The sequence below is a fragment of the Elaeis guineensis genome, chromosome 11 (assembly GCF_000442705.2).
Source record: "Elaeis guineensis isolate ETL-2024a chromosome 11, EG11, whole genome shotgun sequence".
In the NCBI taxonomy this organism is placed as follows: Eukaryota; Viridiplantae; Streptophyta; class Magnoliopsida; order Arecales; family Arecaceae; genus Elaeis; species Elaeis guineensis.
In genome coordinates, this window is record NC_026003.2 from 118,324,766 (window position 1) to 118,336,606 (window position 11,841).

General features: G+C 41.1%; 2 protein-coding genes across 3 annotated transcripts; both read left to right on the forward strand.

The window, feature by feature from the left end:
- Nucleotides 1-407: 407 nt before the first annotated feature.
- Nucleotides 408-5,167, forward strand: LOC105053863 (uncharacterized). 2 transcript variants are annotated; one of them, XM_010935178.4, is made up of 3 exons: nt 420-839; nt 1,672-1,758; nt 4,776-5,167. In XM_010935178.4, the coding sequence occupies exons 1-3, from the start codon at nt 561-563 to the stop codon at nt 4,929-4,931; spliced, it is 522 nt and encodes a 173-aa protein (XP_010933480.1). In that variant the 5' UTR covers nt 420-560; the 3' UTR covers nt 4,932-5,167. The 2 variants fall into 2 exon arrangements, with proteins under 2 accessions (XP_010933481.1, XP_010933480.1); XM_010935179.4 differs by lacking the exon at nt 1,672-1,758 and having other exon boundaries at nt 408-839.
- A 1,371-nt stretch (nt 5,168-6,538) lies between these two features.
- Nucleotides 6,539-10,406, forward strand: LOC105054314 (xanthotoxin 5-hydroxylase CYP82C4-like). Its single transcript, XM_010935812.3, has 2 exons — nt 6,539-7,571; nt 9,651-10,406. Exons 1-2 carry the CDS (start codon nt 6,612-6,614, stop codon nt 10,272-10,274), a joined length of 1,584 nt encoding a protein of 527 aa, XP_010934114.1. The 5' UTR covers nt 6,539-6,611; the 3' UTR covers nt 10,275-10,406.
- Nucleotides 10,407-11,841: the final 1,435 nt, after the last annotated feature.

The following is an 11,841-nucleotide window of genomic DNA, read 5'->3' on the forward strand; positions in this document are numbered from 1 at the left end:
CCATATTGGTGGCAAAGTCTTGAAAGCTAAGATCTTGATCATCTGTAGGCGATCACAATCATAATAAATCAAGTTTGTTGGGTTTCCACCTGTTTTACTACGAAAGAAAATGGTTTATCCTCGCCGAAGACCCAGGATCTGAAAATTTTAGAAAGCATCAAGATTTTTTGAGATCTAGATTATATATATATATATATATATATATATATATATATATATATATGATCCTAGATTTTGAGATTTTTGCTAGATATGGTAAAATTAAAGCTTATTAATTAAATGAGATACTAATCCACTGTGTGCGCATCTTAAACCCATGTCGGCCGCGGTCAAAACCCTATTCTGGAATGGATCAATTGAAACCTGTTCACATTGCCATCAGTTTTGATTCTTTGGAAAGCAGCGTTCGCCGCACCTCGGGCAATTAAACCGTGTCTGCCACTTTCGGCGTTGCATCCCCCTCTTTTTTTTTCCTTCTATTATTATTCCGTCTTTTTCCGAACAGCAGGGTAAATAAATCATAATCTTTGCAAGATTTTTCTTTTCTCACTTTTCCGGCCATGGCCGGCAAGAAGAAGCCGATGGTGATCGAAATCTCGTCTTCATCCGAAGAAGAAGAAGAAACCAAGAGGAATAAGAGCGAAGACGAGAAGGGGAGGAGGAGGAGGAAATATTCTGTTCTGGAGGTGAAGACGGAGGACAAGCGGAGGGAGGAGGAGGAGGAGGACTGCTACATTCTCCCCTTCGATCCCTTAGCCGATGATCTCAACCAGAAGCTCTCCCTCAACGACGCCCAGTCCCAGCTCGATGACCTCTCCATCGTCGCTGAACGAGGCCAGGTACTCCTCCCTCTCTTCTTTTCCTTCACTCCTCTTTCATTTTCTCTTCTGGCGGGTGATATTTTTGTTAATGCATAGATTCAAGGTCGGATATCCCCATAGCCAATCTTATTTCTACAAACGACTATGTACTGGTTTCATTAACTCCAGTCTTCAGATTCTACCACTCTAAAAGATTCTAAGGTTTTATTATTATTATTATTTTAGACCTTCTACTTTCATTATTTCCTCCTTTGCTTCTATTCAAAGTTAATTGCAAGAATGGACTAGTCAGTAAGTTCACCCAGTGCAGAAAGAAACAAGCAAATTGCAATAAATTGTTCAAAATCTTTAAAAATTATCTAGATCAAAATTGTGTACATGCTGTTGGTAAGGATATCATTAATGCCTTATTGTTTGTGAAATGAACAATCCTAATCTTACGCCCTCAGTATAAAGCATGGTGCATTCTACAGAGTCCCATTTTGCTACAAATTTTGTGTAACATGTGCTTTATGTACCCATGCATGTAAGCACTACAACAATCCCCTCTGCTCGTGGATATTCTGTCTAGTCTTATATGATGCATGACAGTGCCTTCACCTGTATGTATGCATGAATTTCTACAGAGTTGTAGGACGTTGTGCATGTTATTTCTCTTATTATCAAGTCAAGGTCTGACAGAAAACGTAAGCAGTTGCGCAAAATTGTCGCAGAAATAGAAATTATTGAATAGATTCCTTGGGGTAATTATGCATGTTAAATGATAAGGTCCAACTTGACCCTTTTTTTTTGGAATTGACATGCTTTGTTCATGGATGGATGCATCTGTGATTGACATCTCTGAATGCAGGTGGCTTGCAGAGATTATCCCCACTCACGGCATTTGTGTGCTGAGTATCCCTTTAGCATGACATCTCATGAAAGTTGCTGCCTTAAGGTACTGCCTTTCTTTGAGATATATATGGCTCTGAATTACTGATAAGTGCCACTTGGAAATATAAGGCTTGGAGTTGAGGTATAAGTTATTATTTTCTCTAGGCATTGTTTGTTTTCCTCCTTTTCAAAGAATTTGGTTTTATTTTCTTAAGTAAATATTTATACTAGGAGATTCCTTGCAAGGGAGTTTTTGGATATGATGCAATAGAAGGAGAGAGAGAGAGAGAGAGAGAGAGAGAGAGAGAGAGAGAGAGAGCAGAATCCATTTGCTTTAGGAATAATGATTGCAATGGTGACTTCATGTACCAAACTTTTAGATATTTATAGTGTTTTCTGGTGCAAGCAATACTTTTAATACCAAGAGCCCCAAAAATTGGAAACCTTCAGGTGCCAGCAGGAATTTAACACAATAATCCCCCTCTGTTTCAGGGATCTTGGACACCCAAATGCTTCTCAAGGTCCACCTATTTTACAAAAGGTTTTTGATGCCCTTAACTACTTGTCTCAGTTTTTGAGATGTCAACAGCTAATTCTCTTTTGGAAGATTAGAAAGATTTTGGATACCTTTACAAGGCCAAGGCAACTTAGAGAAATATTTTTGCATACTTCCATCCCTGTAGACTGGTAGATCTAGCCATTCTCTTTAGTTACAAATTAAGATAGCTGACTCTAATCAATGATTTAAGGCAAGACCCAGAATGTAATTTACTCAAAATCTGATGACTCCTCCAACAGACCATTTTTATTGCCTAAATGATCTTAAATAGGGATGGAAGGTCATGCTCCTAGATGGTAGGTGCTTCTACTGCCAGAATCTTCATTGGTAGGAAAAAAGATCCACCAAAGATTTGTCAATGTGTTGTTGCAACATCACTTTTTAATCCAAAGGGGGAATATTGCTGACTTATTTCATTTAATCCTTATGTCTTGTAGATTTCACTTGTCATGTATGACCAAATTAAAATTTTGGATCGAACTTAAAAAGATTGGCACCTGCAGAAGAATAGTGAAAAATACTTGATGGCAGATCTATTTTCAACAGACTAAAATATCCAAATACAGAATCACATGAAAGTAAATAGAGATTAGGCTCCATGGCCTGACTGCAAACTCTTTTTGATAAACTCTTGTAAAACATACTGGGGTCATAGATTCATATTCGTTAATAAAGGACAATCTAAACTTGAGATGATAGGTGCTTCTACTGCCAGAATCTTCGTCAGCAGGAAAAAAATGTCTGCCGAAGTATTTGTCAATGTGTTCTTGTAGCATCAATTTGGAATCAGAAGGGGGAATATTATTAACTTATTTCATTTAATCCTTACCTTTTGTAGATTTCACTTGTCATATAGGAACAAATGAAATTTTCAAACTGAACTTAAAAATATTGGTACCTGCAGAAGAATAGTGAAAAATACTTGATTGTAATTCTTTTTAATAGATTAAATATCCAAGTACAGAATCACATGAAAGTAAATTAAAGATTGGGTCCCACGGCCTGACTGAGAACTCTTTTTGATAAACTCTTGTAAAACATGCTGCAGTCATTGATTCATGGTTGTTAAGAAAGGACAAATCTAAACTTGAGACTGCTTCTGTGATATATACATGCTGGTCTACTCTTTTAAAGTGGAACAATTATATTATATACAAAAATGGACATATTGGGGAGACACAAATCTCAAATTCTGATGCAAAATACTACAAAATGTGTTAAAAATAAAAAGGGAATTTTTTTGGATTCAAGTATAACATATCTTTAAGATTGCTTCAGATGATTGGGAGTGAGAGGGGAGAGAGGGAAGGGAAGGTAGAAGGGATGTAGGAAGCCACTTATGTAATATCGTAGTTTTGGGATCATTGTTCATAGGGCATCTTTAAGACCTTTGGATGGATTTTGGCATCCCTCAATTCTTTTAATGGCATGACTGATAGCCTTCCTGATCCCCTTCTGCATCTCACTTAATCAACCTTGACTCCTCAAATGAGTGTAGCTGACGTGAAATCAGCTTAATCAGAGGCAAAGAAATTAAGATGGATTGATCGGAAGGCATCAAATCTTGCAATCCCATAGATTTTGGCATGGAGCAGAATTCACTTAAGGTGATTTCTGGTGTCCTGAAAAACTTGAAATGGCATGATTGTCTCCCCCGTGTCCTACATACTTTTTTGGTCCCACCTTTCCTCCTAAACCTTTTCAGATTAATGCGGTAGATATCACAGAGATACAGTAGCAAGGCATCTGTGCATCTGGGGGTGCAAAAGAGGGGAGCAGAACGGAGTTGTAAGATTATCCGACTCAGCTCATTATATGAATGGAGTAGTCAAGCTTGAGCTGATCTACATAAGAGCTGTCAAGTTTGGCTCGTTTGTTTGCTGAATGACCTCGAATAAGATTGTCATTGAGCTGAGCCGAGGCTTCTATTTATTTTTGCAAAGCTTCAGATGTTGAGGCTTGAGTCAAGCACTGAATGATGTTTGTGCTTGTTTTTTTTTTTCCTTCCTTTTTTCCTATCTCCCTAGTAGAATAAGCTCAATCATGCCCGTTATTCTGCTCAGCACAATCTATTCATGAATAGGTTGTTTCTTTTGCAGTATCTACTGCTATCTACAGCTTGCCTTCTCCCCACTTTTCTTCTATCATCTTGCACAGCAGGCAGACTGAATACATCATAACTGTTCATCTAATTCATATTAGAATTAATGAAAAAGAAAAAGGAAAAGCTCAGCTTTTGGTTCAACATTAGCATCCAATCCACCAGAAAATTAACTAGATGGCATCTACGGGTTATTCTAATGGCATCTACCTGCGACTTCCCTTGAAAACTCCAGTTTACAAGTCTAGGTCTCTTGTATCAATACGGGAGGCCTTACCAATAAATCCAGTTCATACCTTCAGTTTCCCAGCTAGTCTTTTACTTTGTGATTTTCTTCTTTTTCCCAAACTGGGATGTTTTAGACTCTTCCTTTTGTTAGCAACTGATATTTTTTGCTGCATTTTTTGGCTAATTGGTGCAGTGCTATTGCTATGTATGTGATGAAGCTGCTCCCTGCAAGTTTTGGAAGGAACCAAATGGGCATTGCCATGCATCTGATCAAGATAAGAAATGGAAGGAAATGAGGAAACTCGTGGCCAAAAGAAAGGGACAAAAGAAAGGGACATTTTTTTTTTAATTGAATTGCCATCCTTTGATTTCAAAGGATTTCTCTTAGAGCCTTTTGCGGGATAATTGCTGGTATGACCTGCTGAACTGAGGGCTTAACATATGCTGGTGTAGCCGAGGCCTGTGGGCCACAAAATGTATGGGGTCCTTGCAGGATCTGTAAGAAGAATGAGCAAAACATACTCCTTGTACAGTTTATCAATGTTAAAGCTATGCGTTGGTTATATGATCAACATGGAGAAATCCTATCTAGGTAATCTATCTATGCTCATTATGTGTTTTTCTTTTTTGGCCTCAAAATTGCTTTTTCATATTAGAAGAAGCCATAGGCAATGTGTTGCTGAACTGTGGCCATGCCTTGGGACCGGTTTATGCATGATATATGTTATGCATGTTAAATGGTTCATCAGTCCCATTGACAGGGTTGATGGTTGCGATTATGCATGTTACATCTTATGCTTTAAAATAATTATAACAAGTAGAGAATTGGACATCAAAACCTTTTTTTTTTTTGGTAGTTCTATGTTGATGTCTGGCCGACGATTATATGCTCATAAGCTTATATATGTTAATAAACTAGTTCTATTTTGACGTCCGGCATGAAAGTTACACTTTCTGGTTTGGGACGAACTCATTGCCCAAAATTTTAAGAGGGGCCATGGCTTTCATACCAAAGTTTTTGGTTCCATAAGGTAAGAGGGCTTTCTTAATTTTAGAGGGGGGAGGGAAGCATGGCCCTGCTAGCTTGTGCGTGCACCTGCTTCTAATCATCGGGTTTGAGTTGTATTTTTTGCAGGAAAGAAGGATTGCTCTTTTATCAATTGTTAGGAAATATTTTACATAGCTCTCAAAACACATCAATCTTTTTTTTTAATCCATCCACACAAATTTTAAAATATTTATCATATAATCTAATGGTTGATATTATGAAAGAAGATGAATTATGCTTTTGTACGAAAGTGATCTCCTATATCTTTGCCCGGTTATCCTCCTCTCAAGCGATTGCACTCATCTCTGCTTCAATGCATTTTGTGTAAGCAAGCATCGCTATAGATCCCTAAGATGTTGACAAAATGACATATTTCGTACAGCAAAGTCTTTGCAACGAAACCACGGTAGCCCACAGTTTTTGATGGTTCGATGTGTGTAACTTGAACAAAGGATGCTTCGTAAACAAGTGTAGTCTTTAATTTTCTGCACGTGCCTTCTCTACCGTATACTACACATTTGGTATGTTATCAACCATGCGGTTGCCCCTCCGTAAATTTAGCAAACATGTGGCGGCAATTGCTTCCAACATGTGTTTAGTTGAAATAACTAAGTATTAACATGATAAATGATTATTAACCTAATAACATGTCCATCAAATTTTAGTCCAAACATAAGATTCCATAATTCACTGCTCTCGTGCATCCGTATGAAAAATTATTTGTAGGACAAGGTCTACGAGCCTAAATCGCATTTTCTGTACTATTTTATAGATAATTGTTAATTATTGTTTTTTTCCGTCCTTCCGTTTGACAATGCGCCCCTCTGGTGTTGGAATACTGTACCCCTCCTTCCGAAGTCTCGTCTATATAACAACCGGTAGCAAGAGCAGAGTATCCTGCAACCAAACGTCTACATCTCCTCCCTTGCTCTCAATTGCTTGGTTCTCCCCGGTGCGTAGTGTGGTGTGAATACCATTACGATGGATGCCTCCCATTTTCACAGTCTTGGGCTTCTACCAATTCTTCTCCTTCTTCTGGTACTCGTCTCCAACCGATGGATGGCCAAGAAGTCCAAGTCGGCCAAAAGAAGGAACCAGGCCCCTCGACCGGCCGGCGCGTGGCCCGTCCTTGGCCACCTCCCCCTCCTCGGCTCCCACAACAACATCGGCCGGGCGCTAAAAGCGTTGGCCGATGCGTCCGGGCCCGTCTTCTCGCTCCGGCTGGGCGCGAGCCCTGCACTGGTTGTCGGCACTCGGGAGGCCGCCAAGGAGTGCTTCACAGTCCATGACAAGGCCCTCGCCGGCAGGCCCCGGAGCACTGCTAGCAAGCTTATGTGCTACAACAACGCCATGGTGGGCTTCTCTTCCTACGGTCCCTATTGGCGCGAGGTCCGCAAGATCCTGACCATAGAGCTCCTCTCTCACGCCCGGCTAGGCTCCCTCGCTCACGTCCGGGCCTCGGAGGTTGATGCTTTCGCCAAGACACTCTACGGACTTTGTCGTAGAGGTGACGAGGGCCCGGCGAGGGTGGAGATCAGCAAGTGGTTCCAGGAGCTGACGTTCAACGTGGTGGTGAAGATGGTGGCGGGGAAGAGGTGTTTCGTTTATGGTGCCGTTGATGACGGCGGGAGCAGTGAATCTCGGAGGTTCATCGGGGCGATACAACGGATGATGGAGCTCTTGCGAGCGTTTGTGATCTCCGACGTGGTGCCGTTTCTAAAGTGGATGGATTTTGGAGGCTACGAGAAGGCGATGAAGCGCAACGCGGCGGTGATGGACTGCATCATTGGAGGGTGGTTAAGGGAGCACCGAGAGAGGAGGATGGAGGGACGGGGTGACGGCAAGCAGGACTTCATGGATGTCATGCTGGCGATAATGGAGAAGGAAGGGGAGCTGCTCTCCGACCATGATCCGGATACTGTCATCAAGGCAAATTCCCTGGTGCGTTATCTGACCTTTTTGTCTTTTTTGGTTACTACGAAGTTATTAGATCTGTTTACAGTTATATACTACAAGAGGAAAGACTTGGATCGAGCTGAGTCCCCTTTTGTCCGGTACTGTCCGTTATCACCGGCACATTCAGGTGGTCCCCACCAAATCCCAATCATTTGGGGCCTTGAGAGTGGGCTGCGGTCAAACAGAAAAAAAAAAATATATGGAGCGACTGTCAACGTTACAATAAGTCCAAATTCGGCGCGTGAAATAAGAATTATTTTCCGGCTTGAACTACCAGCCTTCGATTACACAATATCATAGACTCCGTCTTTCGACCAGCAGGGACGTGATACTTAGCCCTTGAAATTATGGGCATATTGACAAAGGACAATTGAAATTTTAGTTTTGTCCTTTTATCAGATAAGTAGATGTTCTCAAAAGTCTGCAATTAAATGTAAAGAACAGAAATTGCCGAAAGGTTTATTTCATCTAGGTGCTGGTACAGGATATAAACGCTTACCTAGAACGGTAAATAGAAATTATTAATGTACGGTAAACATTGATGTATATACCAGAAGTAGATATATTCTACGCAAATACCGATCCGGATCGGAATAAGTAGAGATTTCCAATAAGATTTACTCTGCTTGTATTAAAATAATCGAATAATAAATTTTTTGGAGCAAAGAAACAGTAATTATCTGCAATAAATAAGTTACATGCTATGTAAAAGATAGAGCATAGATTCTTTGCGGTGCATTCGGCACCATAAAAAGCTATATGATGGTAGATGATCATTATCAAGTGACAGATGATTGTGAAACAAGACTGTCCGTGAGTACATACTACATTATATACAGCAGCCATTGCTTAATAGCTATCCATTCTCCAAATAGGCTTATTCGTAGATTTACAGTGCTCTATAATATGCTGATTGCACCACAAAGGATCTTATTGTAATTAATATTGTTGTTGCTAGTCTTCTGATTGATACTGAATCAGATAGGCACTTGACGGCAATCGTTCAACCCGCAAAATAAATTTTTGATCGGAATTGGCTCCAATGATTTCAACGAAAATCTTCCGATGTTCAAGTCAGAAAACTAAAAAATAGATAGAAAAGGGTATGTAGTTGGGATCGAAAGGAGTGATTGTATACCTCAAGAATCCCTCTTGGTGGGCTATGATGGAAGTAACATATGCAATTTGGAGTATCAGATCGTTAGCCTTGATTTATTAAACGAGATACGTTTGTTATATCATGTTTTATCTAGGGGAATACGTCGCTATCTTTTTTTTCTTATCTACTCGTAAGTTATCCTGTAGATATCGAAGTTTTTTTGACTTGACATAAATCAGGCAATTATATCAGGTATATAAGCTTTCTGAAATGCGAGCCTGAGTCAAGATACCCTAAGCCAGGTAGGACTAAAGTTGGCTAGGACTAATTAAGGTCGGTCAGAATTAGCATCAGTCAGGAGTAAGACAAAATTTTCCATCTGTATCAAATATAATTGGATCTAAGCAGCTATCCGAGAAAATAAGATTAAGCACCTACCAAACAACAATATAGGGAAATTTGAAATCTGAAGCAACCCTAATCCTATACTAGGGATAACGTCACTATAGGCTGGCTGAGGGATCTCTTATCCTAAATCAAGCCCCTAATTAAGGACCAACAGTTGAAATTAAATCGTACTCGAACAGGAAAGCGGCACCGTCTAACCTACGCTAGCCTCAATTGTCAAATTCCGGGACCGAAGTAAAACCATGGGCGGAAAGCAGTAATCCTTCCAGACCGCGCGTTTTTTATTCCCTTCCGGCATTTAAGATAAAGGCACGAATTCGGATGTCAATGATCAACATATATAAAAATCACCCGCAAATCTAGGGTGATCCCGGGATAAACCTTCCAATTCCTCATTCCTAATTCTTTAAAGCCATCTCCATCTCCATCTCCATCTCCATCTCCTACCTAAAATAAGCTCCACGTGATTCCTACGATTCGAGATTTACATAACCATGCGCTTATATGTATTAATTACGCTTAATAATCGCGCTAAATTCGATTCCATTTGTACGCAGGCTCTGATAATAGGTGGCACGGACACCACAAGCGTGACCATGACCTGGGCCCTAGCCCTAATGCTGAACCATCCCCACGTTCTTCGGAAGGCCCAAGAAGAGCTGGAGGCCCACGTGGGCAGGGCCCGGAACGTCAACGAGTCGGACGTGGAGAAGCTGGTCTACCTCCAAGCCATCGTGAAGGAAACACTCCGCCTGTACCCGCCCGGTCCGATCCTGCTCCCCCACCAGGCCATGGAGGACTGCCAGGTGGCCGGCTTCGACGTGCCCGCCGGCACGCAAGTGCTGGTGAACGCATGGGCGATCCAACGGGACCCGCAGGTGTGGCCGGAGCCGTCAGCCTTCCGGCCGGAGAGATTTCTGACGAGCCACGGGGACGTCGGAGTCCGGGGCCGACAATTGGAGCTCCTGCCCTTCGGGTCCGGCCGGCGGGCGTGCCCGGGGGCGTCGTTCGCGCTGCAGGTCGTGCACCTGACGCTCGCCCGCATAATTCATGGGTTTGATTTGGAGACGCCAACGGGCGAACCAGTGGACATGACGGAGGGCAAGGGTGCTACTCTACCCAAGGCTACTCCGTTGGAAGTCCTGGTCACCCCACGGTTAGCTCCTGTGCTCTACCAATGAGAGGTTGGTTGAGTGAAAGGATGAGGGGAGTTGGTCAACACGTAGTTGGGTTCTTTGTTGGCCACTTAACAGATTTCCATGCATGTATGTTCCTACCGAAAGATTGAATATACTAGCTTTGATTAAAAAAACAAAAAAAATCATCCTATCAAACTTGGTTGCGTGCCTCTAAATTTTATTTGTTTATAAAAATTATAATCATCTATTAAGAGTCAAAATTGAACGAGCAACAATAAGCAGTCAACTAACCTAACAAATGCCAGAAAACATGGTCCAGGCACCAAGGCTAGCTAGCTCCACAATAATGCGAGAGGTAGGTCTGGATTCAAATTCGAGCAGTGTCATGGCAGTCGTAATGATATTATATCACAGTGACTTAACGGCAGTTTAAATTTCTATTCTTTTCTTTTGGAATAGGAGTGTTGACTTCATTATATATGGTGCAGTGCACCAACGAACGAGAGCTGTCAAAGCCCATGACAGAAGTAGAAGTTAGCTAATAATATAAAAGCGTGGACTCAATTGTTTTTTTGGGGCCTTACCAGGCTTCGCGCTCAACGCTTGCTCACCTTTGGGATCCAATGAGCTAAAACGACCGAGTCAGAATAATAGAGACACGCTTTTAAAGTATAAAAATCATCAACAGCAAGTCTACGAGGATCCCGGGAGAAACCATCCAATGCCTATGATTGCAGGTTTGACAGTATCGATAATAGCCTTCTTCTTGACTTGGATTCCATTTCCACTTTGGTTCTCAATGTCTTGGCGAGCGCCTCCTTGGCCCCCCATGCAGCTCTATGCTCATGCACTTGAGATCTGGCCACCACCACTACCATTGACAACAACAAAACGGACACACACACTGATACACGCTCGCATCTTCATCACTTTTGAGGTTGAAGTCACCGTGCCACTATCGAGGGAACCTAAATCCTTTTGCCAAATGCCCTGCGGAATTGAGCAAGGTTTGAGTTGCTGTAAAACCTAGTTTCCTCAAACCTAAATGAAAATTTTAGTTAAATGGAGTAGCTCCAGTGCAAACCCGGTGGATGTATGATCGAACCACCATTGTAAAAGCTAGTAAGGTCTATTAATGATCAGTTTTTACCTGGTTTATCGTCAGTTGTAGAATATAATACGACATATCAATAGTGATTTTTAGTTTGGAGTTGTCGAGGCGGTATTAATGGTTCTGCACCAAGTTTTTGTATGCACGAAATAATTGATTGGAAGCATTTTTTGGAAATAAAATGATCGATATTATAAAAACTATAATTTGATGAGGTCAACACCGAAAGAGTAAAAATAGCAAACTATCAATACGATTTGGTAAAATACACATAAATGGAATAAATTTTTAAAATTAGACTTTGCTTAATACCAAAAAATATGTAGGACTCGTTTGGTTGATGGAAAGTGGAGGAAGGAAAAGGTACTTTCTATAAAGTGGAGAAAGGACCTTTTATTTGGTTGGAGTTTTCAGAGGAGAAAGAGTGAAAAAAGTATTTTTCATAAAAAATCACTTCTCATATTTTATGAGAAGTGAAAGCATGGGAAAGGTAAGTTT